Source organism: Amphiura filiformis, chromosome 13 (assembly GCF_039555335.1).
Source record: "Amphiura filiformis chromosome 13, Afil_fr2py, whole genome shotgun sequence".
In the NCBI taxonomy this organism is placed as follows: Eukaryota; Metazoa; Echinodermata; class Ophiuroidea; order Amphilepidida; family Amphiuridae; genus Amphiura; species Amphiura filiformis.
The window spans coordinates 46,392,533-46,420,404 of NC_092640.1; the positions used below are offsets into that span (position 1 = coordinate 46,392,533).

Genomic DNA, 27,872 nt, shown 5'->3' on the forward strand with positions numbered 1-27,872 from the left:
TTATATGAATCATACAGGAAATTTCCAAAGGTAAACAAATACTGCACTAACACATCACCGTACCTTAGGGGCTGTGCAATAATTATAGCTCCCGGGTAAAATTTCAAACGGCTCGCCAAAATCGCTTGCCCCCCCCCTCTCGGCCTGCCAAAATTCGCTTGCCCCCCCTCTCGGCCTGCCAAAAATTCTTTGCCCCCCCTTGCGCATGCCAAATTTTTGGGATCCCAATTTACAAACCTTAAATGGTCTATATACCTGTTATGCGCGCATAGCAGGAAAATTGCATATTTAAGCGTTTCCGTACTGTTTTCCTAAGCCTTTTAGAGCGTTTTATTAAAAAGCGCCCCATGAATGTGTGCCAAAAATCGCACACCCCCCCTCTCAGCTTGCCAAAATTGCTTGCCCCCCCTTTGGCTGCCAAAAATTTCTTGCCCCCCCCCCAATTTTACCCTCCCCAGGGCTCATAATTATTGCACAGCCCCTTATACATGTATGTAATTAATGCTAAAGTACAGTAGTCATTTCACTTATTTTCTGAAATTATGAATGTCAAATTGGATATTTACCAAACAATGTAATTAAGTAAAATAAAAAATCTAAAGCATTTTCCACCCTGATTTGGCAGTGACTCAATGCTTTGACATCACTGCCAGGGTGGAAAGTACTTTAGCAACTATATTGCAAACCCACACACACTTCATAAATTGACTTTAAATTTGTAGATTAGATGCCATGCAAGAAATGCGCTCAAAGGTTTGCGTAAATTAGAAAAGATTCTGCAGGGGGAGCTACATTAATATTCATAAATATGCAAATAATTTCACACACAAAAATACAGCACATAAGGTCACAATACTCAATAATCCTACCAAGTTTGATAAAAAATTGGATTGATTGAGCCCATATTTATTGGTCAAGCTTTAAGTCCAATATTTTAAAACTCATAGCAAGACCCCGGGGGGGGGGGGTACTCAAGTTTGGTTTTGGTAGGGACGGGCCGCTGAGATTTTGGAAGTAGACCCATAAATATACCAATTTTTCAAGAAATTTGGACCCACTGATATACCAAAAGTCAAAATTTTCGGCCGAATTTACCCAAAATTGTCTTAGTTTTTACAAATTTTCCCAAAATTTTGGGAAAATTTTGAAAATTTTAGCTAGATTAAGGAAAAATTGGGCTGTTTTCGAAAAAATTAAGAAAATTTTGAAAAAGGACCCATTCATATACCAAAATAGGCTTTGAAAAAGGGGTCATTGATATACCAGAAGGCTGAAAATGCTACCCATGTTTGCGGCACGTCCCGTATGGTCATTTGTACTGAGTACCCCCGAGCAAGACCAATAAATATTGGACATATATGCATCCAATTTTATCATTATTATTATGTGTTGGATCCAGTATTTTTACACACTTGGATCCATTAAAACATAATATTAATTGGTTATTGCTTGTGGGCTGCAGAGTGGATTACTGATTTTGCTTCCGCCCTGACATCCAAACAACCAACCGTCTGTACCATAACATAAGCTCACACAACACAGGTTGTTCACACAACAAAAGGTTTGTCTATCATCAATCCTTAACATGTACTTGGAACAAAATACAATTTGACCATGCATTATATTTTTACTTTACAAACTTTGATCTATGATATAAAAAAGGCAATATACAGTTAATCTTAAAACATTTGTATACAAAAATAGCATTCTCAAAATATATGTTTCTCTTAATACACGTAATAAGTTACCGTAAAATCAAGATGGATTCCTGAATGATACATAGTCAAAACCTCACTCTGGGGACACTCACTATGGTTGGTACTATTTGGTGGCGACAAGTTGGCCACCTAAAAAAGCCAAGTGGTGCAACCCTAATGCTAAATCAAAATATAGCCAAATATCAAAATATATCCAAATAAAGGTCTGTTCATACTACGCCACAATTGTGATGCAGTGCGATGTCGCACATACTGCATCGTACTGAAAAATACTGCATTGCGATATCGCAATATAAGTTAAATACATTTTAACTTGGAAATGCAACAAGTTGCTGCAAAAAGTAATCGATATACCGCTAACGCACGGCACCGCAAAGCAATTGTGGCGTAGTATGAACGGACCTAAGTTTGGACTGTACATGCAGCGCCTCACCTCTCAAGCTGCATTGCAAAGCAAATCTGGAGCAATATCATTCCACATAATCATTAAGGCCAAAGTTGGCCCCTATATTAGGTTTCAAGTGTTCCTGGTTCACTCAAAACTTGTAGACCCGGAGACACTTTTTAACCTGTCCTAAAGCCAACTTTGCTTTAACCTAGTAACCACAGGATTTGGTATAGGGTTGATACTCCTCTTATCATCATCCTGAGATGTGTTATTATTCTCAGCGTCATCACTTGATACAATAATTCTATTTGAACCACTGCCAGGACTCCTTGATCTGGCTTTTCTTTTTGACCCATTTTCCATTGGTGACTCAACTTCAGGCATTCCTGCTGTTTGACTGCTTCCTGATGTTGATGATGTCCAGACTCTTTGTCCAGGTGATGGTGACCGGTTCCTAACAGGAGACCTTGGTCCATCCTTTGCTTTAGCATGCACCCTTGTTTTATCAGATGGTGGTGACTGAGCCCTAATCGGTGACATGTTTCTTGGCATATCCATGTGACCAGTTCCTGATAATTTTACCCTTGAAGTTGGTGACTGGTCCCTTAGTGATTTCACATGAGCTGATGATCTTATCCTGTGAGGAGATCCTTGTTGTGATACTGGGGACTGTAGAGGAGTCCCTGCTACATAAAATGGATCCATTCGTTCTAAATCAGTATCATCAAGCCCAACTTTAGATTCTGATTTGTGAAGAAATGGTGTGGACGGATGTGGATCTTTGGCTGTTCTTTGGAATGCTTTCAATTTGAATTCTGGTGTTGCCATCGCAGCAGGATTCACAACCAATTCTGTCAATTCAATGTCTGCTTCGGAAGAGCTGACTTTTTGGGACGGCCTTTTGATGACCTGTTCTTTCTGCTTGAAATTACTAGTAGTTCTACTGGGACTTTTATCTTTTGTTTCCGACTCAAAATGCACATGAGAGGCATTAGTACGACAATCATCCGAAAATTGAGGTAGGGGTTGTGTTATTTCTGTGCACATCATACCATGTGTTAGAGGCTCAGGGAATTGCTGCTGTTTAATCCTAGAGCTTGCATGTGATCTAGGAGGTTTCATTCTGTCATGTTGAGATGCATACTGTCTGTCACTTTCAGGTACATCTTTCTTAATTTCACTACGAGATGTGACCTTTGCACCCACGGCATCATACTTTGACTTCAATTCTTGTACTTCCTTAAAGTGTGCTACCGTATCATTTTTAAGAACTGATTTTGCACCGATTGACAATTCTTCTTCATGCGACAAGTCCATCTTTCTTGAACGTCTCTCAGATAGAGTAGTTGCTTTTGTGTGCTCCTGTTCATTTTGCAATCGTAGGTCAACTGCACGTCCAGGTCTTGGTGCCTCTGGTTTCTGGCTACGTTTCTGGTACAAATTTTTCTGCAGTATCTGTTGAGTTGTGTCAGCGGTGGCAAAACTAGCCTGATCACCAGTTGAAGATTGTGAATCAATGATTACTATTTCAGGTATAGAGAGTTTATTGGTTGGGGATGTTGGCCGCTTTGATCTTCTTTGATTACTGTTCAGTTTATCTAGCTCATCCAATTCTATGACAGCTACTTGATCTTTCCTCGTTCTCTTTGGCGTATCTATGGTAACCCTTTGTAATTCATCAGCTGCTTGCTTTACTGTTGCACCCTTAAGTCTAGATTTCATACTTTGTGTATCAATCGAGAGGGATTCAACTTTAATTTCTAAGTTTTGGTTTGATTTTGATAACGGCCTAGCTAGTTTTAATTTGGAGAACTTCTGACTAGCGAAACTAGTTTCTGTTACTGAGTCATTGATATCAACAACAGTGACATCAGGCGTGCTGTGACTTAATTTATGTCTTGGCTTAACGACTTTGACTTCTTCCAACTCATGTTTTGATGACGGTGATGAGGGTCTAGTCACATTGGCAGATCTATGACTGGTGAAGCTAGTCTCTGAAATTGAGTTACTGCCACTGACATCATGTGTGCTGCGACTTATTTTGCGTTTCGGCTTCACAACTTTGACTTCCTCCAACTCCTCATCTGTGCTACCTGGAAGAAGTACCTCATTCATCTGGACAAATGTTGCTCCAGATGGTGTCTTCTGATCATCCTTCACTGCAACAACCTGCAACATATCACCCACATCAGATTCTTCAGGAACATCAACAATAATCGATGGAATACTTTCAACCGATTGTGTTCTTATTGCTTTCAAATTGATATCGCTGTTTGTACGTCGTTGCTTCTCCTCATGTAGATTCTGAGGGGACAGTGCCCTTAAGTTGGGCTGAGACACTATAGTGTTTGAATACATGCCTTCTGTCACAATGATAAGATCTTTAGGGTCGTACACATGGATGTTATCTGGCATAGTGTAGTTTATACAAGGATGCAACTGATGGTACTCTTTGCGAAGTTTTCTAACAGCTGTTCTCAGCGGTAACTGGATGTTGGCAACAGAAAAGCTCTTTGTGCTGTATTTCTGCTTCACACAGATGTCAATATGGACGGTTGAGTTTGTAACAGTGTCTTTTGTGATTTTCTTGTACTCCAGTGCTTTGCTAAATCTGAAATTGAAAGCAAACATAAGTTGATAAAAATACAAGTTCTTCATAATTGAGGCAAAATGTAAAGGGTGGGAGCACTAGCATCTTTTAATTTAGCAACATACTGGAACAGGAAACTATATCAGTGGCTCATTTATTAAAGAGAACAGGGGTAAATCAATGAAGATCTGCAAAGCATGGGTGACAAAATCTGGGTACTGTTTCAGTGTTTTTTCCAGAAATATCACAGCAATCTCAAATTTTTTGCCAATTTTAAGGAAAGTTAACTTTTCATCGAAAGTTGTGTTGATAGGTAAAGCAATGTCATGGGGCAACAGGGTATATCAATGAAGGTCTGCAAAGCATGGGTGACTAAATCCGGGTACTGTTTCAGTGTTTTTTCCAGAAATATCACAGGAATCTCACATTTTTTGCCAATTTTAAGGAAAGTTAACTTTTCATCGAAAGTTGTGTTGATAGGTAAAGCAATGTCATGGGGCAAAGGGACCTAAACCAGCTTGTGTCATCTAACATTCTCCCTTCTATACGTCACTTCTTTTGACCAGAAGTAAGCTGAGAGTACAGTCGAACCTCTTTTATCCGGCCATGAATGGACCAAGCATTGGCGGCATAAGTGAAAAATCCAGATATGTGAATTACATGTAATTCTGCATTGACTGTCCTTAGTACTGAAATTGGGACAACAAAAGATTGCTTCAACATGGAGTAATAACACTAAAAGATGGCATTTTAGTACTTTATGAAATCTAGATATGTTGTTCTGAGCAGTCAGAGCATGGAATTTAGGGATCTGAAATGAGCGTTTAGAGCGTTTCGACAGTATTTTTTATGGGACATGAGAGCACCACAGGCGTGTCGAATTGCATTCTGAATACGAAGAATGTCTTTCTGATATCAAATAATTTTAATTTTTTGAAAATCACGATATAATACAAATTTTATGACAAATTATAAAAATTTGATATTTTATAAATTTTGATATATAACAGTCCTCGAAGTAAATTTTATAAATCTAATGATATATTCTTAAAGTGTATGTAGCTGGGAGGAAAAGCCGACGATCAATTGAAAATTTTGACCTTTCATATTGAAGATATGGATTTTTTTCCCAAAAAGACCTAATTTTTTTGGTGTTTTGGGAAAAAAATCCATATCTTCAATAATGAAAAGACAAAATTTTCAATTGATCGTCGATTTCATCCCACCTACATACGTTAAGTATAAATCATCAGATTTATAAAGTTTACTGATACTGTTAAATATCAAAATATCAATTTTAATGATTTGCCATAAAATGTGTATTACATTGCGAATTTCAAAAATCAAAATTATTTTATATCAGACAGACATTCTTCGTATTCAGAATGCGATTCGATATGTCTGATGTGCTCTAATGTCCCACAATAAATACTGTCCAAACGTTCATACCCCAGCCCTTAAGGTGTCAAATCATCAAAAATATGTTTTCTTGTGAAGATTTCACAGTCGGATAACAGGGAGATCCGTATAAAAGAGGTCTGGATAAGAGAGATTAGACTGTATGTAATTATGAGAGACGACTAGACAGTGACACATGACTACGAGAGCTGGACCTTATATATACTTTGATCAGCTCGTAATCAGCGGGAATAATTAGGCTTTTACCATTACGCTGAAAAACAGTAATATAGTTGACCTGAATACATGGTCTATATAGATTACGTATAAGACTTCAATTAATAAATTGTGATGCTCTGGTGAGATGTCACAAGACAATTCTCAAAATAAAAAATATTGATATTAATCCGCAATGTTATAAGGCCCGCCGATTAGGAGCTGATCAATATACAGTAAGGAGCTAATGTATATGTAATTAATTGAAGCAAGTGATGCACAGCAACAAAAACATTTTTCTTACCTATGGATGATTGAATTATGTATCTCTTTCATTGAATGTTTCTAAGAAACTGACTGGTGACAATGGAGTCACAAACGAGGTAACTCCAAATTGGTAAAGGCATTTACTACATAGTGTCATGGCCTATAGTAAGCACACAATGTTTGTATTTTTCCTAATATCAATGCTTTAAAATTTTACTTACTTGAAAGTACATGGAAGGAAAATTGCTTTGAAACTGTCCCTGGCTTTCTTTCTTTTTAGAGTCACTAGATTGTTCTTCATCTTGTCCTGATCGTCAAGGCGATGCTCTTCGGTTCTGCGCTTTGACTGCCCCTTTTTGTCTGGTAAGATTTGACTCTTCACATAGATGCGATTTATGTTAGCAAATTCCACTGAAATGGAAAATTGTATAAACTTCATATACTGTGTACAAACACCACCTCAAATCGCCATTGTCTTGATTTGTGGAGTGATGAAGAAGAAGGTGGTTTTAGCTCAAGTAAAGAGAAGTAAAGAGGATTTTAGAGAGAACTGAGCGGGGAGGCCACATTACATATAAGGTTTTGTAATAAGTATTGCTCCATTACCCGAAACAGAACAGAGACTGTGGGACAGTCTATTTGGTTTACTGTTAGTTTTTCATCAAGAGAGTAGTTTTTGGAATTAATAATTTGTGGCCATCAACCTTTTACCTACATATGTGCCTGCATTTGTTTCTATCTCCTGCATCTTTTAATTTTACTTGTTTCCCCACATCAAGGACCGTGCTCTTTCCGTTCAGTTGTTAGCATATTCATGGTATCTGCCTGTAATAATCCTTAATGTGTTCTGTGTCCTAGTTCATTTCACTACTTTGTGCTACAATGTACAACTTACCAGGCGGTAGCAACAGATCTTCCACCTGCCACACCCGGATTTTTAAGATGGATGTACGAGAATTGTATTCAAATGAAAGCTGCAGAAGACCAGTCCCTGGAAGAAACAAAATGTTTATAGGATATTGAGATTTTTATTTTTGTAACAAGTAGTTAATTCCTGCAAGTTTATCTTGCCAATGAAGCATGTATATTAAAGCCTGCTGAAGGTACAGTGTTGATGGTAATTATAATATTTTGCTGTAAACCTTTGATGAGCACATACTACTGTGATGTTGCAAAGTCAGAGCTAAAGTCTAGTAGACATTGTCTACGGCACACAGTTCATTCATACATGTAAATTTCCACTGAGATCACCCTTAGCAGCCAATCAGAGACCTAGTGCATTTCAATGCAGTAAATACAAGCATATACATCTCGTTCTTCAATCTTCTTTTCTTGAGAGTTTGCTGCTTAACTTTTTTTAGTCGCACAATGAAGAAAATTCCACTGTAAGATTAACATAGTGCAGGTAAAATAGGTCCTACTGTCCATGTCAACAATGCAGTGATCAATATGCGTAGACCGCAGATGAACAAATTTGCATCAAACACTCGCTATTTTACAGACATGTGCCGCAGCCTGCATGGATGATGAACAGCCAATGTGTAAACCACTTTATTTAACATGTACTCCAATACATGTTTTACGGCACAAATTGATACTAAAAGGGCTTTGAAAACTTTTAAATAAAAAGCTTTGAGATTGTCAAAATACTGGTAATATACCCCTGCCTAATCGGCTCATTTTTACAACCTATGTACAATTTTAAATGCTGTTTGGTGAATTTTTTCTTCTTCTTTCACAACCGGGATTTTTTTCTTCCCTGTTCCCATAAGACATATTTCCCAGGAAAGACCTTCCCAAATTCCCCACTTTTCCCGCCACGTATATGGATATAATTCTCGCTAACAATCTCAGTCAATGAAATTCCTACCTGCTTCTGTTGAATCTGTGCTCTCCAATACCTCAATGTGATCCCATGCCGTCGGGGTACTTGTCCTAGGTGGTGGGGAGAGCTCAATAAGGCTGTCACAACGGCTTCTAGTACTACCAGGTCTTTGAGGAGTGTCTTTGTCTGTTCTCTCTGGGTACCTATCCTTCTGTGACTCTCCATCATGGTGGTCTCCAGTACTTCTATCAGAGTATGGTGTCCTGAGTGACTGAGAGATGTATTCACCTGTTCCTGTTAAAAGACATACATGAATGTGTTTTAATGCTACCTAACCTAGCTCTGTCTTCATCAAAAACTATGCCCAAGGATTAGTACACCTTGCAGTCTTACATAGTTTTACATAGTTTTTTAAAACTTTACAAAGTCTTACATACTTTTACAAGGTGACCTCAAATGACCTTTGACCCAAGAATATGACCCTGAACACCACCAATACATAAATTTCCAATACAACATGCATTTAAAATATATATGACTTAAGGTCCGTTCATACTACCACCGCATTTGCGATGCGTTGCTTTGCGATGCGGTGCGTTGTCGCACCGCATCTACTGCATTGCGATATCGCAATAAAGTTAAATACATTTTAACCTGGAAATGCTTTGACGAGTTGCGGCAAAAAGTAATCGATATATCGGCATCATAAAACAACGCGCCAAATCACGGTGGTAGTATGAACGAACCTTAACCTTTGGTTCCAGTAGGATTTGAATTGTGTCATACGATACCAAATTTTAACCAAAAGTCTACATAATGGCATTTTTACAAGTTGATCTCAAATGACCCTTGACTTTGAATACCACCAATAAATGAAGGTTTCTATAGCCACGGCCTAAGTTTGGGAGAATAGGATTTGAATTGTTCATATTATGCAGCCAAATATAACACACTTAAATACACACCTGCACAATGAAACACGACCCATGCCATCATGAGGTGTCCACGGTTGTTTGATTTATATAGAATTGGCTTCATTATTAACTAAATGCAAACTATAGATGGCGCAATTTATTCTAAATCATACTTCTTTATTTGCAAGAGGTAGGTGATTAATACTGCAATTAAAACAGCTGGAATAGGTGAAACAAGGAACAAGGAAATTTTATAAACATATTTCATCAAACAATAAAAGGAATTATTTGTATTAAAAGCTTGAAAGAGTATTTTCCAGTAACTAAATAGCGCCACCAATTTTGTCATTAATAGGCACATTTTGTATCCGAAAAAGCTTTAAAAATGCTATAAAAGTGAATAATTTTGTAAAGGAAGGGAAATTAAAGTTGAGCATGACTCAAAAGCATCTGTACACATTGGCATGATATTGCTTTTAGCTGTTTAAGCCTAAAATTTGGTTATACATTATTTTTTGTTTGAAAAACTAATAAATGATCCCATCAAACAACTGTGTGTCTTCTTCAGACAACCAACTATTAAATGAGGTCTCTTTGGGGGGGGGGGTAGCCTTCGGTTAGCCTTCAGTGTACACTTACGTTGTCTCTCCAATATTTCCTTACACTTCCCCTCAGACATATCCAATGGCGTTTCTCCATCATTATTTGTGATGTCATATCTTCCTCCATGATCCAACAGAAGTTGTAGACAGTCCACATGGCCTTCTTTAGCTGCATAGTGAGTTGCAGAGCACCCACGTAAATTGTCACCCGTGTTAGGGTTACCTACATGGAATTAACAACCAAAGCAGACACAATATACAATATCATTTGAAATGGATTCTGATGAGACAGGTCTGTATTTGTGGGCTAATACAAGTAAATCCCATAAAAAAGAGAAAGGCAAGACCCGGAGGGGGGGGGGGGGGGAGTACTCAAATATTTTTTTGTTTGGTAGGTAACAGTTATTCAATTTTTGCACTGAAAGGCATTGACATTTAGCACTTGCTGAGAGCAACTTATTGACCTGCTGTCACAAGGAGAGCCGTTATGAGCGATTTCAATGAGAGCATCATTGAGTTATAACAGGTGAACTAAACAAGGCGTGTAATTGTAATACTCACCTCAAAGACAAGGCCTATAAAACCATTTCAATTGTATAATGCTTGATTAAAGCCATATTATAACATTTGCTGAGGAAGACGCCCCCACTGAATTTTTAAAATTCCCTTTTTTACACGATTAAATTGTACTTTATTAAAGCAATATACCCTGCAAAAATCAAGACTCTAGGTACTGTAGTTTTGTCAAAATCGAGATTTTGAATAAAACGCCGGAACCGGCGCTTTATTATTACGATGGAATTATTAGTCAAGCGCATACACGATGTTCATAACACACAGTACGTACACGGCGCGCGGGACGGTGATATACACAACAAAGGGTCGTACCACAACATGACCGAAGGAGTGGTACGTATTGGCAACATGTGCGCTGGTAGTAAATTCCAATTTTCTTTGCTTTGCCGTAGTTGTTCGGCTCAAAAATAAAAGGGGATATATCTGACAGTAAAAGCTAACATTTTATGGCAAAGAAATGCTAATCTATTTTGTTTGAAAATGTTATAATATGCTTTAACTGGCAAATTCAAAGATGGCTATGGGTACTGAAAACCTGGAAATTTGTGTTCATGAATTTTCATACTTTGCCCATTTTTTTTTTATATTATCATAATTCTAAGTTTCTTTTCATTAACCTCTACACAACAGGAATACATTCATACATTGTTACATGCACTTGCAATGCAACAAGCACAACAAAGTTCCACTTCCATGATACATGGCAATAAATACATTGTCAATACCTACCTTTAGATTTTAACAGCAATGTCAAGATATCCAAATCCCCATTGAAAGCTGCCTCATGCATTGGGCTCCATTGATATAAACCAATTGCATTTGGGTCCAGCCCATCACTGAGGGCGCTCTCCACAAGATTTGTATCACCATAACGAACGGCTTCATGGAGCTCTGTGTCAACCTGTTCCATGGTCATACATTGTATCACATTGTTGTTTATTGTGATCACATCATGTTGTCTTCACTCATCTTATAATTTACAACATGTCTATATGGCATCCCTATTTCTGTAAATGAAAATATAATTATGTCTGACATTAGAATACCGGGGTAATCTATAGATAAATTTGAAGCTCACTTTCTGAGGGACTTACTTAGATCAACCTATACACAGGGTGTGTGTTTCTTCACAACAAGGACATACAAGAAAACACACACCCCATATGGCTTGATATCTAAGTACATTGTAAGTCCCTATCACACAACAAGGACATACAAGTAAGCACATGTACCTCATGCATGGGTTTAGGATCATATCGACGATAATACAACACATACGACAGTCGATAACAGGCCTAAGCGGGGTCATAAATTTTTGGAAAGAAAAATAAAGGGGGGGGGGGGGTCATAAAATTGTTGTTGCCGAAAAAGGGGGTTGCAATTTTATTGACCTTGACTTTTGAAAAAAGAAAATGATAGCCCCTTGAAGAAGAATGTAAAAAACCTCTGACTCTGTCATCAATTCATGAAATTAAAATGATCCTCTGGGACGAGAACCATAACATTAATTTTCTACAGTAAGTTTAATATTCACATTCATGACATTAATCTCCCCGGCCTGAGCACTAGCTAGCAGTGCATGACATGCAAAAGAGGGGGGTGGATGGGGGTCATCATTCATGATAATGTACATATTTTCATGCAGAAAATGTAATTAACTCTAAGCAGAGAAGATTACATCTTCTTTACTCTAAGTCTAACCAGAGAATATCATCAACATGATCAAGAGTCAAAACATGCAATTTATGTAATCTTCTCTGCACTCTGGTGCAAGCCTTGAAATAATTATAAGCAGGCGCGGGGAGCAAATTTGCTCTCGTAAAGCCACCAATTGCTCCTGGTCCTTGTAAAATTCACATGAACCAGGAGCAATTTTCTAAAATAAATTGCTCCTGGTTACAGTTTTGCATTTGATGCAGTCGTGCTGGTATGCTATATTGTATGCAGAAAAAAATTTAATATTTGAAAATTGCTCCTGTTTCTTCAGAAATTGCTCCTGGTTCTTGTAAAATCCCAGTGAACCAGGAGCAATGTTCGAAACAAATTGCTCCTGGTTCCAGTCTGCTTATTTCAAGGCTTGCATTGGTGGACTCAGCACTGCATGCTGCACGGTATAAAACTTGCAATTACAACCCAATGATGCATTGCATTGAATCATTGGGTTGTTGTGTTAGACAATAATAACTGCGCACCATCTATTTTGAGGTCATTGTGTGAAATCGGAGGTTTTGGGCTGAGGTCCATAACAAATCCCGACAATTTCACACAATGACCTCAAAATAGATGGTGCAAAGTTATTATTGTCATTCATTACCGTCGTATCTAATATTTTGAACAAATCAAAAAACGCTGTTAAATATAACCAGTTTTAATCATTGTTGTATCCTACCCTACAAAAAAATCAACCAGGCGAATATAACATTCGCGCCGACAACAAGAGCTACCAATTAAAACCAATGGAAATGTAAGTAAACATTCCCGGTAAACATTCAGCATGCGTGAAAATCGCTTTCTGCAAAAGCGATCGAGTATAAAAGTAAGGCTGGCATTTTCGGTCGGGTAAACGGTACCGCCCGAGATTACATTACCCGGTAGGAAATACCTCCCCAGGTACCTGAAATTAAAAAAAAAAAAAAAAAAAAAAAAAAAATTTTTTTTTTTTTTTTTTTATTTTTAATTTTTTTAAATTTAGACCTAATTTTTTTTACCACAATTAAAAAAAAAAAAAAAAAAAAAAAAATTAAAAAAAAAAAAAAAAATTTCAAGATATTTTGTTATTTTTAAAAAAAAAAAAAAAAAAAAAAAAATTTCATGTCATAGTCTATTAATGATTTCAAAATGCATTCAAATTCAATACATTTTGAAATCATTAATAGACTATGACATGAATACAAATTATCAATTTTCATATAAAAATAACAAAATATCTTGAATTTTTTTTTTTTTTTTTTTTTTTTTTTTTTTTTCTTTAGGTCAACCATGAATGATCCTGGCATTTAGGTCTAGGTCCAGAGACACTACAAAACCGAAAAAAATAAAAAACTTAAAAATTTTTTTTTTTTTTTTTTTTTTTGGTACCGTTACCCGCTTCAAAATTATGGCGGGTACCGAATACAAAATTACCCGAAAATGCCAGGCCTAGTATAAAGTCAGCTTTATACGATGGACACTGGACAGATAGTATCAGTTTGTGAATGAGGACATCGTATTTATAAGTTTCTTGACCTTGTAGTTGTACTCAGCGATATAGAATAAAAACTAGATAACTAAAGGACCAATCACAGGACAAGCTAGATGGAGGAATGGCGACCATTATGCTACTAAGGAGATTGTTGTTTATGTCTGTGACGTCATTTTTGTGCCAAAAATTACGAACAATTTCAGTTTTCTTTCCATTACTGTTATATTGTGAAAAACCATATAGCGGTGGAGTTAGTCCAATATGTTAAGAAAATATTCAAACCGATGACCCCATGTTGACACTGGCTTAAATATTAAGCTGTATTTTCACCCGTAAGGGTGACAGTCACTTGCAATTTCATCATTTCATTTTTCACAGACGAAATGAGAAGATTTGACCTTTTGAGGTCATTTAGTAAATACCACAATCAAACTTTCACCATTGGCACTGTACAAATAATTAAGAGATCGACACCACCAACCAACAGTACACAGAGCTGCTCATGCACATTACAACCCCATGCACTGAACTGACCAATCAGGTGCATGGATTTTCAAGAAAATTTGTTCTGGACTATGAAAAATGCTCATGCATATATTACTTTTGTCCATCAACATCTGACTGTCTCCACTTGTACTTCCTACACAAGTAGCTTGAATAAACCTTAAACTTCCGTAGAAAAACTTTGAAAACCTCGAAAAAACTTGTAATTTTTTACAAAAAGCCCTTGAAATTTGAGTAATGTTGGTTCCACTTACATCAATTACATGTATTTTAATGGGATGTAATTTGAGCTGGTGATGTCATTGGGTTATAATGAGCTGTGGTTGATTCATTTGCATAAGTTGAATTTGTACAGAAGTTTGCTTGTGTTTACCAGCCGTTTTGATTTTCGTAACAACAGTTCGCCCTTTGAAAAGTGAACTTCGACGTACGTGGTGCGAAACAGCGGCAAGCGTCAGGAAAGTATGCTGGGGCTTTACGGTGCTTCCCGAATCTTTTTATCGTGTGGTTGATCAGTGCATGAGCGGTAATGACACACGGCACCAGGGCATTCGCTTATTCTGCCTTGTACTAGCATGCTATGCTAGCCTAGTGTAAGCTGAGACTATATTATATACCTGTTTTAATAGTCTCAGGTGTAAGCTTACATCATGTACATGTATGACACATCATCCCACATGTTTGTTCGAAATCATCTGACTGCTGTACTGTACTACTGTAGTACTGTTAAAATATTATTACACACATACATGACACAATTACATTTTTTCTTATAACTATTCATTTACCTTCAGTTACTGACTTATGATGGCTTCTGTATGGTCATCATCTATCGTTTTATTCAGCTAATATCATAGCCCATGCTAACCATGCTAACGTCAATGTCGTCAAACAAAAACGGTATCGATGGCAATCGATAACCAATCAAAATAATAAAGCAATCAATTATAAAACCCGGAAGTAAATCGCGGTGCATTTCGGGACATTTAACTCAGGTGCATCAATGGCCGAAATTTTGCTGCAAGGTTGAGATCAAGGACACTGCACATGATAACAAATTTGAGCTCGATTTGTCAAACTCTCAAGCTCATAAATATCTCGGCAAGCTGGGGAAAATTCAATCGGTTAGAAGAGCACGAATGCCGATGCGAACTGTGATCCTAATGGGCTTTCGGATGGTGATTTTAATCGCCTCCAAAGTATGGGATTTTGTCTGTTATTTGCTACGGAAAAACACGCGGAAGGTAAGAATGTTATGGCATGTATCATGTGTATTGATGTAGCCTGCATGTATGCATCAGTGTGTGCATTGCATGTTGCATGATACTGTCATACAGTACACTTATGTTTTGCTCCAAAGGTTGAGAAACGATTTTTGTGTTGAGAACTTCAGTCACTAGATTTGAAATTAATTTCACATCACATGATCATGATTCATGACTCATCATCTGTTCATACATACACACTATATAACAGCGCGCGTGATTGGTTGAGAGCCGGGCATAAACAGCGTTTATGCCCGGTGGCCCGGACGTGCGATCCCGGGGGAATGAAAACGGAGGCAACGCCGCATTGTTTTTATAATGTTACTTGTATTTTTTTTGTTATTATTTTGATGAAATAAGAATCACACAATGTTCTGGTATGTATGAGCGGGTTCATTCATATATTTTCATGACTAAGCGGTTGTTTATGCCCTCGGGCATAGCGGCCCCTCGGGCATAAACAACCGTTAGTCATGAAAATATATGAATGAACCCCAAATCATGAGCAAATACTATCTATAATTTTGCAGTATCGTACTAAACCTTTGTGATTTCCACTCTGCAACAGCAGATCGCCTCAGCAGCCAATCGGAGCTGAGACAAACTTGTGCGTCCAACACAGTCAATACGGCACGTGATGTACATGCTTAAATATGCGCTCGTCAAAGGTTTACTGCATGCAATTGATTATAGGTGACCCCGGAGCCTGGTGACGTCACAAGCCGTTGACCTCCGTTGACAACAAATCCGATTCAGAAGTCAAATTTGTAGTTTTCTGAGGTTTGTCCCTTTTCAAATCGGCCAAAATGCTACCATTTCTATTTAAATTCTCGACATGGGCCTCCAGCCAACAACAGAAATAAAGACTCTCCTCTACATGTTCATGTGTTCAGCTTCACTTAAAATGCAATTTTCGCCAAGTAGAAAACCTTTATGCTGGTTTCATACTTTCTGCCACTTGCCGCTGAGCGGCATGACACTTCATCATGCCGCTTGTACATGTACTTTTCTGCAAGCGGAGCGGCACACCGCTGAGCGGCAGCGGCATGACTCTGAAAGCCACTCTTGCCGCTCAGCACCGCTCCAAAATCGTATTTTGTTCTCATACGTCAGAGCGGCGCCGCTCCGAGTTGACTTTAATTCAACTTCCAGCGGTGCTGCCGCCGCGGCAAAGCGGTGGAGTGATCGATACATCGGCTTGCCGCTGGTCACCGCTAGCGTTTTTGGTGAGATTGCGCAGTGAAGTAAAATCATCTTCAGAGCGGCAAGCGGCAGGAAAGTATGATACCAGCATTATTTTACCGAAATCAGTCCAGAAGTTCTACCTCGATTTGAGGTAAAACAAAATGTAAAGACTGAATCAGCTCTGCTACAACTAGTCAACTGTACAGTCTATTGTGGGTTGAAAAGCGTATAAAGTGTAGGCACTGACTGTAGCGTCATGTAAAATAAGTACCCGGATGACCGGGGTCGCCTAGGTATCATAACTACAGCAGTTTGTGGCAGAAAAATACAGCAGTTCCAATCCAAGGGATGTTGTGCAGTACCGGGTACTACAAATCGGAGAGAGAGAGTTGTCATGCATGCATGGTGGTTTAAGCATGCATTTTACATTTTAAGCGTGCACTCAGCCATCATGGCATTCATGCCATGACGACTGCGTAAACATGGAAGTGGGGTTCTGATTACATGGATCGAATCCATGGGTTTCTACAGTCACCCATGGAAAACAGGGTACACCCATGTCCATGGGCCAAGGGATGGTTTGTTTACATGGCAATAATTCCTTCAGAATAGGCAATACAGATTCCAAACATGTTAAACCTACCTCATATCAGTTTTAGTTGCCCCTAATAACTCCAAATTGACATGACAATGAATTCTATTTCTCAATTTCATACCAAAATCAAGGAAAACATGGTTTTGTTATTGCAAAATAATATGAAAATCAGAAAGGTTATATCTGGTCATTTGCAGTAGGCCACTTCAGGTAATCAATATTGGTACTTGAATTGCATGACTCAGTGACTTTCTGCTCATTGTAAGAGTGAGAGTGTTGTAAACTTGATTGCATAACATTAAGATTACCAACTGATATCCTTTGTATTTGAGTTGTCTGATGATGGTACATGTAGAACTGTCATGGATGTAAACATTACACAAAATGTCAACAAAACATGCTACTGCAGAACTCTATGCCTGTATGTCTGAGGGCCGATCTGAGGGCTGATGACACACATTCGATGGGTGTAGGTTCTGATTTATACCGGTACCGTACTCGAGAACTAGTCTAGAGATTTGAATTTGCACACAATAGTTTTTTTATACACATTTGATGCTCAGATGTACATGTACATGGATTGAATCCATGGGTTCCTACAGTCACCCATGGAAAACAGGGTAATGAAAAGCATTAGGCGCATAAAAGTCGATTCCGAGTTTATCGTCCCCCACCCGCGTCACTTTTTGTAAACCAAAAATACCCGCGTCAAATTTTCAAAAATACCAAAATAATTCATTATTTTCAAATTATCAGTGTTTTCACCAGTTTTAGCAATTGGAAACATATATTTTTGTTTGTAAAACGCAGGGTTCGCAGGTTTTTGCCGCAGTTTTTGTAACAGATAATTACTAAGCCAGTCGGCATGCTCGATGCTTTTAAAACAACCTCGAATTCACGTGGTGATCCAGCGATCAAGTATAAATTCAGCATGACAACTGCTCCCGCAGGTGCAATAACAATACATAGACACAATCACTGACATTTACACAATGAAATAATGAATTATTTATGACATGCATGTGCTGGATTTTACGATCGAGGTAAGGTTTTCGGCCTGTCCCTGCGTGAATATCCTTAGTTTTCAGCATCAAAGATACGCGATGACCAGTTTTTTGCGGACACTTTGATAACAGGTAACTTTTATAGGTCATAGGGTAGAAACGATAGTTGTACAATTGTACAAAATATACATTTTGTTATAGGCCTAAAATGTTTACAAAAATATATTGGTCCACACGTTGTGCATGTATATATTCAGTTGTTCGACGTATACCTAATATCAGTTTTAGTTGCCCTTATTATAACTCAAAATTGACAAGACAAAGACATTGAATTCTATTTGCTCAATTTCATACCAAAATCAAGGAAATGATGGTTTTGTTATTACACAATATAACATGAAAATCACACAGGTCATATCTGGTCATTTGCAGCAGGCCACTTGAGGTACCCGGTAATCAATATTGTTACTTGAATGGCATGACTCAGTGACTTTCAGCTCTTTGAAACTTTCAAAGAGTCTTTGTAAGACTGACAGTGTTGTAAACTTGATTGCATAACATTAAGATTGCCAACTGATATCCTTTGTATTTGAGTTGGGATTAGTTCTGTCAAATGAAGTAAACAGTAAAAAATGTCAACAAAACATGCTAATGCAAAACTCTATGCCTGTATGTGTCTGAGGGCCGATGACACACATTCGATGGGTGTAGCTCAGATGCTACAGTTGTAGTACAATGTGATGTTGCTATCGTTTTTCGGCTGGACAGCATTTACATTTTTGCAATGCATGTTTGGTTTTTTTTTCCGACAGCCATAGTGTTACTGCCTCTGGTTTAATTTATTGAAAATACATTATACAACAAAATATAAACATGGCTGATTTTTTAGATTTTAAGAAACACAAACAAACAAACAAACAAACAAACACACACACACACAAAACACAGTTGCAGCAAACAAATTGAGTTTTCAGTTTTCAAGAAACTGAACCATAGCCAAATAGAAATGAATCATGTGCATACATTGTATCTACAATTATTTTTTTAGTGTACACCACAATTAAGTCTTGAAGGGAACACTAAAGCTCTGCGCAGTGTCTTAGATTCATCACAAAAGACTACAGGAAAACATCAAGAGTCACTGCTCTCATGAAGAAAGTTGAATAAGCCCAATCGGCATTGGAAGTTTGCAATGCATTGTGGGACAGTTTTTGCAGTTTTAGGACACTTTGTCCTTTGACCTATCGGGAAAATTGCTGTAATTATTAATAATTTATTTATTATTGTCATAATGTTATCATTAAAAATATTTAAATAATTAATTCATTTAATAATAATGTTTTTTAAGTTTGCTTTTATTCTAGTAACAAGTTTTAAATTATATTTTGTACGCACAAAACCCGAATTTTCCAGATAGGTCAAAGGGCAAAGTGTCCTAAAAAAACCGGAAGTTACAATAGCGATTTGGCTTATTACCATCACTGCAACAGAGAAGAGAAAATGCAAGTTTGACGATGCTGTACAATGTATAAAATGAACCACAATGAAACAATAAAATGAACCATGAACCTCCAAGAACTGACTCATAAATTCAGCTTCTTCCCAAGGACAATTACCAGCCTGGAACCAGTTACCACTGCACATCACATTTTAGACTATCCAAAATTAGTGTTTTCCGATCCAGCCCAAGATTGGCAGTGTCAATATCTGATTTCAAAATTCACAGATCGGTCCAAGCCGGTCCCGATTCAGATATAATTATAATATTTTCAAATCAGCCATCCTCAGTTTACCCAGCTACACAGTCAAATTCATCTCTTAACCACACAGCTACATGGACGAATTCATCTCTCCCTCCTTACACACGCTCAGCTACATGGATGAAAAAAATATTATTTTCTGCCAGAATAGGTGTACAAAGACTCCTTGCATACTCTTATCTATGCTGGGACCACTAGAAAGTCTATTGAAATATATTTTGGTAGATCGGTATGAAGATCGCCAACATATATGGGATTTTCCCCGATTCAGATGACCAATTCAGTCCCAGATCAGCCGATCCCCGATCTACCGATTCTGGATTGGCCAACACTAATCAAAATAGGTACATGTAACCTTTACTCAAAAGACACAGTTGACTCATAGAAATAACTTTCATTCAAATTTCAACATTTTAACAGAATAAATAACCTGGCAAAAAATATCAACACTGATCGACCGCAAAAGCTGCAAATGAAAACATCTTTTTTCCGTTAAGGTGGTACTACACAGTACACCCCTTGATAAATTTGTGACTATTTTTGCATTTTTCTCAAAAAATAATAACACGGTGGTAACAAAAGTTATTTATAGGGGCAAGGAATCCAGTTACTACACTGGAATTTCAGTGACTCAAGACAAGCAGTACCGTACGTTATTTACCCGGTTATTTATGATAAGGAAAGAGCTAGCGCTACAATGTACCTCATTTCTTAACATAAAGGCCTACATACTAAACCACTTGTCCTGAATCACTGAAATTTCAATTAAGTAATTGGATTCCTTGCCCCTATAATAGACATAACTTTTGTTACCAGTGTGTAGTTATTTTTTGAGAAAAATGTAAAATTAGTCACAAAATTTATCAGGGGGTGTAGTACCACCTAAATACGCCAGATGCACATGTAAATTGGCCAGATTATCTAAGTACGCATTCCATTTGGATAGACTGACAATAATATTTATTATGATGTACTTCCTTTTCAAATGTTATCATTTAAATCTTGTGCATGATATGTGCAAAGCATCAAAAGCAGTATTCTTTGACTTTGACTTCATTGTGTTGTTCATTGAAGAGGAAATTCAATTGTCCAATTATTGGTTTCACTTTTAGTCTTGGTTATAAATACATAAAAATATACAAATATATCTGTACGGTACATGTACCTGACTCACTGCACATTGATTGATCTTTATTACTATTGTACTAAAATAATAAGATTTTTTTTCTTGTTTTTCATTGATATGTGATTCTAATTTCCAAATTCGAAAATGTGTACATCCAAGTCCAGTAACCAGTTTAGCACCCTGTATGCCATTTTTCTCCCCCCTCCCATAAGGCCCTATTAACATTTACTAATAATGAGTGAAATATCTATTTGATGCAAGTACAGGGCATAACGGGTAGCTTTCTAGTTAAAAGAATCATAGCAAAATCCCAACCAGTTATCTGCTGACACGTAGGTTGCATGTTGACACGCTCAATGCTTGCACTTGCTGCTCGCAATTTGGACATTGCTATTGGAATTTGGAGGGAACTGGGCCAGTTCTACAAAATAGGGTGAATAATTAGTAAGTTGGAATATAACACAAATATTAAAGGAGGATTTTGTGATCCTAGCATCCTCTTTTTATGACATTTTTCAGTAGATCCACGAAAAAAACCTTATTCCCAAATTTTCAGTGGATTCCAAATTTGCGTTTGCGAGTTATGCAATGCATGATTATTAAGGCTGGCATTATATTACATTACCCGGGCAGGAAATACCCTGCCCAGGTACCCGAAATTCCCTGGACCTAGACCTAAATGCTAGGATCATTCATGGTTGACCTAAAAAAAATATAAAAAATTCAAGATGTTTTGTATTTTTAATATGAAAATTGATACTTTGTATTCATGTCATAGTCTATTAAAGATTTCAAAATGCATTGAATTTGAATGCATTTTGAAATCATTAATAGAGTATGACATGAATACAAAGTATCAATTTTCATATTAAAAATACAAAACATCTTGAATTTTTATTTTTTTTTAGGTCAACCATGAATGATCCTAGCATTTAGGTCTAGGTCCAGGGACACTACAAACCGAAAAAATAAAAAAAAATTTTTGTTGCAATTTGGTACCGGTTACCCGCCCAAAAAATGCGCTGGTACCCGGGTACAAAATTACCCGAAAATGCCAGGCCTAATGATTATGTGTATTACACTGCTCCATAGGCCTCTGTTGTAATTTCGTTCTGGTATACCATAACAAAATTCAAATTTGACGATATTTTTGCTAAACGAATTAATCTGCAAGAAATTTTTGGTACAAACATGTAGGTTTAATGTAGCCAGTGGTTTCTAGTGCTATACAAAATTTAAAATCGGAACTTTTTTTGAGAAAAGTGGGGGAATGAGGCTGTGGATCACGAAATGCTCTTTTAACCCTCACAAAACTGTGACGCCCACTGTATAGGCTAATGATCAAAAAGTGATACTTTACATGGCTTGCCTCCTGTAACCTTGTAAACATGTAACATTTTGCATCCCCCCCAAATAATATAAGAGACAAGAGGGGCCTTATCAGATGAATGACAAAGTTGTTTGGTGCAAATATACAGGATTTTTAAGTGTCAAAGTGGCAATTTTTACGCTTCGTTTATTTTCACGCTTTCACGTTCCAAATTGCTGCCGCGAAAATAGCAATGTGCAAGTATATTCTTTTTGTGTTTAAGGGGGTACTACAGTACCCCTGCCCAAATTTGTGCCTATTTGTGCATTTTTCTTAAAAAATTATAGCGCATTGGGGACAAGTAAGATATGTATATTATAGGGGCAAGGACTACAACTACTGCACTGTAAATTTTATTTCAGCACAGACAACAGTTGTGGGGTTACAGTCAAAAATGAGGGAAAACCAATATTTGATCAATAAATCAATAACTACTTGCTTTGAGTTGCTCAATTTTCAGTGCCGGGTACAGTAGTTGTAGTTTGCCCCTATAATATACATATCTTACTTGCCACCAATGTGCTATAATTTTTGAGAAAAATGCAAAAATAGGCATAAAATTGGCCAGTGGTGTATAACCCCCGTAAATGTAAGGAAACTAAGAATACATGTAGCAAATTTAAAAACAACAAACTGCTCAAAATTAGCAAAGCACGAAAAATTAATCGCACAGAAATTTCCACTTTTACAGTATCCTGTATATTTACACCAAACAATTATACTGCGTACCTTGCCCCAAACTTTTGATTTACCCCAGTCCCCCCCACCCCCACCCCTGGATTAAAAAAAATCACTGAAAATCTTTTTTGGGCCATAATCACTTATTTTAAGAAAAATTTCAGATTTTTGGCACCCCCGCCCCTCATTTTTGGAGGAGATATTATTGAAATCTAACACAACAAATAAATCTTGAACAAAACTGTCCACTCACTATAATTTGGCAGAACATTTATAAGTGTTTGAAAACTACTCACTCGCAGGGTTTTCTTTAAGCATTTTGCTGAAGGGGTATTTTCAAAATTTTTTGACCCTTTCAATTGTGAATTTTTCCTCTGAAAGAGTCAAAAACATTGCCCAAGGGGTATTTTTATAATATTATTTTTGAAGACATTTTTAACAATAGGTGTGTTTTTGGAGCCATAGGGGTAGTAGACTGTCCCACAGTCTCGGTTCGGTCCGGCCTGGATAATGAAACGATACATAATTACATAATAGCCTACCAAAATATGCCATAGTCCTTCACCCCCGATTCTAAATACACAGCCCAAAACCAATTCCTCTCTCTACACAAATTAGCTCAAATTGATGCCACTACACTGATCACACCTCCTATATTGAACGCTAAAATTCAGTGACCGCTCCCCACGCCGAGACTGTTCCGAAGTGTTAGAGATTTCACTTCCAAATATTCGCTCAACGAAGCCCGTGATTCTGATGTCAATTACGAAAGCCCCGCCCCATTTTCAATTCAAATATGGTAGCACAAAGCTATGCCGCGGGATGTGACGCAAGATCGGATCATACTTGTCATTGCTTGTCAACAACTGAGAGGTATTGAGCTCAAGTGGCACGCTGCCTGATAGACCCATGGTACAGCGCAATAATAAAAGGCAACCACTGACTCGGACTTAGGCCTTGTCCATATTATGTATATTATCGCCTGCGGTTTGCAAATGTTTGCACATTATTTAGCTAGGGAAGCCTTTTCAAATATCCCCGCGCTGCCAAGCTACGTTGATTGGTCGGATACAATATCGTTGTTTTAGTCGCTTACACAAACGTTAATGTAGTGAAAACATGGACGTGGTATATAGAAAGATTGCGTGACTCCAAATCCGTAAAGTGAACTCCCAGCATTTTGTGGGAACTGGAAGTCAAATTGCTTACAGACTGGGAGGGTCCATGTATTGGGTTGATTTTTAATGCTATATGTAATCTACATTACCAGTCGTTCTCCATGGACCCGAGGGAGGGTCTATAGGGGTAGATCCGGAGGGGGGTGGGGGTGGGAAATCTCCCCAATATTTTGCATTCTTATTCTTATTTGTATTCTTATTCGTGACATTGTTGTTGTAACTTGTTAATGATCTAGTTACCTCTGTTGTCACATCAACCAGGGACTGTATAAGGGACTGGACTAGGCCTGGCATTTTTGGGTAATTTTGTACCCGGGTACCCGGCGCATTTTTCGGGCGGGTAACCGGGTACCCGAAATTGCAAAAAAAAATTCAATGCATTTTGAAATCATTAATAGACCATGACATGAATACAAAGTATCAATTTTCATATTAAAAATACAAAACATCTTGAAATTTTTTTTTTTTTTTTTTTTTTTAGGTCAACCATGAATGATCCTAGCATTTAGGTCTAGGTCCAGGGACACTACAAAAACAAACAAAAAAGGGTATTTCCTGCCCGGGTAATGTAATCTCGGGCGGGTACCCGCTAGCCCGCCCGAAAATGCCAGCCTTAACAACAGCTTATTTATGTCTATTGTTATCCTATATCTTTTATGACCTAAGTTACTGTTCAGTTCAACATGATTTCTAATAATTATTTACTCATGTTGCCCCTCAAAATGCAAAAAAAAAATATATGTACATACATGTATACATTCCAATATTTTCTAATTCAAGTTATGAAATTGTGTAAAAAATTTTGTACATAAGAATAGTGTTGACTGTGGGGCCTACTGAGTTGAATCGGGATCAAGGACAATTTATCAGCTGCCGACCTACTTACTGATCCCTGAAACCCCTCAATTAAACCTGCAAAACACACTAGCCTACTGAGTTGAATCGGGATCAAGGACAATTTATCAGCTGCCGACCTACTTACTGATCTCTGAAACCCCTCAATTAAACCTGCAAAACACACTAGCCTACTGAGTTGAATCGGGATCAAGGACAATTTATCAGCTGCCGACCTACTTACTGATCTCTGAAACCCCTCAATTAAACCTGCAAAACACACTAGCCTACTGAGTTGAATCGGGATCAAGGACAATTTATCAGCTGCCGACCTACTTACTGATCTCTGAAACCCCTCAATTAAACCTGCAAAACACACTAGCCTACTGAGTTGAATCGATCAAGGACAATTTATCAGCTGCCGACCTACTTACTGATCTCTGAAACCCCTCAATTAAACCTGCAAAACACACTAGCCTACTGAGTTGAATCGGGATCAAGGACAATTTATCAGCTGCCGACCTACTTACTGATCTCGGAAAACCCTCAATTAAACCTGCAAAACACACTAGCCTACTGAGTTGAATCGGGATCAAGGACAATTTATCAGCTGCCAACCTACTTACTGATCTCTGAAACCCCTCAATTAAACCTGCAAAACACACTAGCCTACTGAGTTGAATCGGGATCAAGGACAATTTATCAGCTGCCGACCTACTTACTGATCTCTGAAACCCCTCAATTAAACCTGCAAAACACACTAGCCTACTGAGTTGAATCGGGATCAAGGACAATTTATCAGCTGCCGACCTACTTACTGATCTCTGAAACCCCTCAATTAAACCTGCAAAACACACTAGCCTACTGAGTTGAATCGGGATCAAGGACAATTTATCAGCTGCCGACCTATACTTACTGATCTCTGAAACCCCTCAATTAAACCTGCAAAACACACTAGCCTACTGAGTTGAATCGGGATCAAGGACAATTTATCAGCTGCCGACCTACTTACTGATCTCTGAAACCCCTCAATTAAACCTGCAAAACACACTAGAATACAGCAGAAAATTCAGAATTACATTCTGTCTTCGTTTTAAAGCATTAATGAGTTGCTCACACTATATCATCATTTCCATTTTTACAGACATAAGTTTTTTCTTGGTAGTTAAGTTTATACAGTGCAGAGTTGTTGATGTCTGTTTCATTTATTCATCATGGTATCCTTTTTATTATGTTTTTCAGATAATCCAATACCAGACCATCAAATATGACACAGCGCCATTATCACCTTTATCAAGACATAAATTAAGTAAGTATGTAGATCTTACCAGGTTAATGTAAAAATGATAAAAAAACTCTCCTCTATTCACATCCAGTGATGCCTTACATGTAGGTGCACAATTGGGCTGCTATGCAATCACTTGGCGCTACTCAAAAAACCTTGCCGCTACTTGCCTAAAATTGGGCTACTTTTGCCAGTGTCAGGCCACGACAGTAATTTGACATATTTTTAGTGCTGTAATCGATTGTTGTAAGTATCGATAGTCGGAAAATACATAGACTTCCGACATGTCGAAACACTCAATGTCAGTATCGATACACAAACGACATGGCACACATGCTTAGATTATCTCAAATTGCGGATTTGCAATACCACTTTCGTGTGTTTGATGCATGATCCATGTAGTTTTAGCTGTTAGGCTTCAATACACTTGTTGTTAACTTGTTTCTAGAACTTACTGATAATAAAATTGGTAAACTCAAATCCGTGTTTCAAACTGCGTGAGTATCGATAATAGTATCGACATGTCGGATGTTTGCCTCCCGACATATCGATACCCAGAAAGCTTATCGATTACAGCACTACATATTTTCCTTTCAAATTTAACCGAATTATGTTAGGTTTTTAGTTTTGCAAGCTCCAAATTGCAAGAACAAGGGGTTTTGTGACCATTGATAGGTCAGTAACTTCCCATTTTACTGGAAGTTTTTAGTCAAGTGCTTTTCAACATTGGTGTGAAGAATACATGACATAATGGCTTCCAGTATTTAATATGGACAAAATCATCACTTCATGCAATACATTGGATTTGTGGGTGATTTTGTCCAATTTTTTTACATGGGAATTTCAATTTTTTGAAAAATGATTCTTGCAAGTTGCATCATGAAAAATATATCAGTGTACATAATAGAGATGGATGTTTTAATCACAAAAGTCAATCACAACACTTTTCTGTGACCTATCCTATGGTTTTTAAGCTATGACCTGATGAAATTTTAGGCATTTTGGCTACATTAAAAGGTGACCCTTTTTCATAAATTGTAGCAATTTCTTACACTACAAAAGTTTGTATATTTTACACTTAGTATTATTGATATACAATGCTTATTATTATAGTAGTTTGCTAATGTCATAAAGCAGTTGCCATTGCAACAGGCATTTATGCACAAATTTCCCTGTAAAATTGACCAAAAATTGGAAGAATTGGGAGACAGGTGTTTTTGGTTTGAATCTGTCTGCTCATAAAGTAAATTTTAAATTTTCAGTTTCTTATAGGATAGTTAAAAGCATTTTCAAAGCTGGATTTTGCAGAAAACCCCATTGAAATTGAACAACCGGTTCCAAAGATATGCGCAATTAAAAAGTTTCCAAAACAACAGGTAACAAAAGAAATGGTTCCTTTGTTTGGCTATATCTT

At 37.5% G+C, this 27,872-nt stretch overlaps 2 protein-coding genes across 2 annotated transcripts in view; one reads left to right on the plus strand and one right to left on the minus strand.

Moving 5' to 3' along the window:
- Nucleotides 1-1,809: 1,809 nt before the first annotated feature.
- On the minus strand, nt 1,810-15,047 carry LOC140168426 (uncharacterized). The gene is made up of 7 exons (XM_072191819.1): nt 14,968-15,047; nt 11,224-11,501; nt 9,956-10,141; nt 8,448-8,696; nt 7,473-7,568; nt 6,799-6,988; nt 1,810-4,717 (listed from the first exon to the last, which is right to left on the minus strand). The coding sequence occupies exons 2-7, from the start codon at nt 11,408-11,410 to the stop codon at nt 2,293-2,295; spliced, it is 3,333 nt and encodes a 1,110-aa protein (XP_072047920.1). The 5' UTR covers nt 11,411-11,501; nt 14,968-15,047; the 3' UTR covers nt 1,810-2,292.
- Nucleotides 15,048-15,143: 96 nt separating this feature from the next.
- LOC140168428 (CTD nuclear envelope phosphatase 1-like) overlaps nt 15,144-27,872 on the plus strand; it is a 30,683-nt gene continuing 17,954 nt past the window's right edge. The window contains exons 1-2 of the mRNA XM_072191820.1: nt 15,144-15,423; nt 26,416-26,482. Of these exons, the coding sequence (XP_072047921.1) occupies nt 15,319-15,423; nt 26,416-26,482 (172 nt within the window). The 5' untranslated portion in view covers nt 15,144-15,318. The remainder of the gene's footprint in view (nt 15,424-26,415; nt 26,483-27,872) is intronic.

What these genes read in the sequence shown, in the direction of transcription:
- LOC140168426 (XM_072191819.1), bottom strand. Translation starts at nt 11,410, where the DNA reads ATGACCATGGAACAGGTTGACACAGAGCTCCATGAAGCCGTTCGTTAT. An exon ending in AGATCTGTTGCTACCGCCTG is followed by an intron (nt 6,989 to 7,472) that starts GTAAGTTGTACA and finishes TTTCCATTTCAG; the next exon opens with TGGAATTTGCTAACATAAAT. An exon ending in TTCCTTCCATGTACTTTCAA is followed by an intron (nt 4,718 to 6,798) that starts GTAAGTAAAATT and finishes TTTCAATTTCAG; the next exon opens with ATTTAGCAAAGCACTGGAGT.